Source organism: Penaeus vannamei, chromosome 10 (assembly GCF_042767895.1).
Source record: "Penaeus vannamei isolate JL-2024 chromosome 10, ASM4276789v1, whole genome shotgun sequence".
Lineage (NCBI taxonomy): Eukaryota > Metazoa > Arthropoda > Malacostraca > Decapoda > Penaeidae > Penaeus > Penaeus vannamei.
The window spans coordinates 19,057,580-19,060,079 of NC_091558.1; the positions used below are offsets into that span (position 1 = coordinate 19,057,580).

Here is a 2,500-nt window from a genome sequence, read left to right on the forward strand (position 1 = left end):
CTTTATTCTTCCTTATGCAATTTGAGATAAATAAAATGTTTCATAATGGTACGCTAAGATCATTAACTTTCAATATAACTTTCACAACCATAGTCCTTTCAGCTTCGTTCTTTCTCCTGCAGCTTAAATTCTTAAAACAACCTTAAGAAAACCTATCATTAGCCTTTAATATCGTCACAACTTTAATCCTCAAAGATTCATTCTTCCTCCTGCAGCTTAAATTCCTAAAATCATTTCATGATAAAGGTACCCTAAGAAAACCTATAATTATCTTTGAATGTCGTCTACACAACTTTAATCCTCAGAGCTTCCTTCTTCCTCCTGCAGCTTGAGTTCCATGAATCGTTTCACGGCGATGGTGCCCCAGATACGTATCCAACCGCGACTGGCAGAACAGCAGCGCGAGGTCCTGCTGAAGAACCTTATGACTCATGCCCTGAAGGTACCCGTGGCCTACGTCAGACACCTCTTCTACATGGATAATATTAAGTAAGTGTCTTGCGTGTGGGTTTGTTTTAGGTCGTGCTGTCTCTGTCTGCTTATCCCTCTCCTTTTTCTGTTTATCCCTCTCCTTTCTCTCTGTTTATCCCTCACCTTTCTCTCTGTTTATCCCTCTCCTTTCTCTCTGTTTATCCCTCTCCTTTCTCTGTTTATCCGTCTCCTTTCTCTCTGTTTATCCGTCTCCTTTCTCTCTGTATATCCTTCTCCTTTCTTTCTGTTTCTATCTCTTCCCCTCTCTCTGTCTTGGCTTCTAAAGATTAATTTCAGTATTTATCTTCAGCATGTTAATTATACACATATGCTAAGGAAATCCTCAACCCTAACACGTGATTTACTCGAGACCTGAAGTGTTGTGGGGTCGGCTTATTTAATGACCATGACTGATGACACTGGCGCGTTAGTTAGCGATGACTCTTGATAAATTGGCGGCTTAATGGACCAATGCGGATGACAGATTTGGGGCGTTATTATCTTATTTTTCTTTTTCATGTCTATTTTCCTTTGATAATTTCCCATTTTCTTTATCATATTCTGCCCTCTTTCTGTTTTTCGTTTTTTTTGCAAACCTGTTTCTCTCATTTTTTTCAGTCTCTCTCCTTTCCAAAATTTCTCTCCTGTTCTCTTTTCCTATTCATTGGCTTTTATGACCCTCCCCCCCCCCCCCCCACACACTTTTTGTGTATTTTAATTGTTCACCTTCTTACGTTTTTGGTTGTTTGTTTCCCCCTTTTTCTCTTTTACTTTCTTTTCATTTTTTCTCTCCTCTTTTCTTCTCCCATGCACCTCAATTCCTTGCCTTCTTACCTGTTCTTTTTCATTTCTTCTCTTCTTTCTTTCATTCTATTCCTCCATCCTCTTGCGTTTTCACATTTTCTTTCTTTTTTTCTATCTTTCCCTTCTCATCATGAAACTCCTTTTTACATATAATTTTCACATATTTACTTCTGTCCCAATTCGTCCTTTTCTCAGAGTCATTCCTTGCATTTCAAATATTATCAGCATTTCTCCTCTTTCCTCTTACTCTCACTATCTCCCTTACTCATATCTTCATTTTTCCCTCTTCTGTCTTCTTCTATCGGTGCCCCCCCCCTTCTCCCGCATTCCCTAATTTCTCTCTCATACATTTCTTTCATTTCGCCTTTTCTCGTATTTCTCTTCCCTTTTCTTTCTTCCAGCGTCTCCCTTTCTTTATCTCACTCCGTTCTTCAGCCTCCCCTCTTCAGATCCGTTTTATTCCATTCTCCTTCTCCTATATTTCCCTTCGCATTTCCCTTTTTCGGCTTCTCTCATCTCTCCCCTTTCTCACCCTTAGCCGCGTTCATTTATTTCTTCCATTCCTCTTTTTCGTATTCCTTCTGCTTCTCCCACCTTCTTTCTCGACTTTTTTCCCATTAAAACTTTTAATATTCCTTCTCCTATGATTCCTCTTTTGCTTTCCCTTTTCCCTTCGTGCTTACCCTCTATCTCTATCCTCCCCTTTCTCTCACTCCCTCGCCTTGTCTTCTCTCTTCCCGCTCGTTTTCTTGCCCTATGCCCTCTCCCCCTCTTTCTTTCTCACTCTGTCCCCTCTCCCACTTTCTCCGCCATCCTGTCCCCTCTATCTTCCTCGCCCCGCCCCTACATCTCTTTCTCTGCTTCTTCCGTCTCTCTTCCTCTACTTCTCCCTAGTCTCCCCTTTCATTCCCTCGCCCTTTCCCCGTCTCGCTCCCTCTCCTTCCCTTACCCTATCTCCTTCTCTTCTTCATCCTTACCCTCTCTCCCTCTCCTCTACTTCTTCCTTACTCTCTCTCCCTCTCGTTCCTCTACTTTCCCCTTACCTTCTTTCCCTTTGACCCCCTCTCTCCTTTTCCCCAACTCTCTCGCTCCCTCTCACTCACTCCTCACCCTCCCTCTCGCTCCCCCTTCACCCTCCCTCTCGCTCCCTCCTCACCCTCCCTCTCGCTCCCTCCTCACCCTCCCTCTCGCTCCCTCCTCACCCTCCCTCTCGCTCCCTCCTCAC

The 2,500-nt window shown here is 43.4% G+C and overlaps 1 protein-coding gene across 1 annotated transcript in view; it reads left to right on the plus strand.

Moving 5' to 3' along the window:
• LOC113812248 (heparan sulfate 2-O-sulfotransferase pipe) overlaps positions 1-2,500 on the plus strand; it is a 17,566-nt gene that overhangs the window by 8,419 nt on the left and 6,647 nt on the right. Inside the window, exon 4 of the mRNA XM_070126431.1 lies at positions 328-489. Within this exon, the coding sequence (XP_069982532.1) occupies positions 328-489 (162 nt within the window). The remainder of the gene's footprint in view (positions 1-327; positions 490-2,500) is intronic.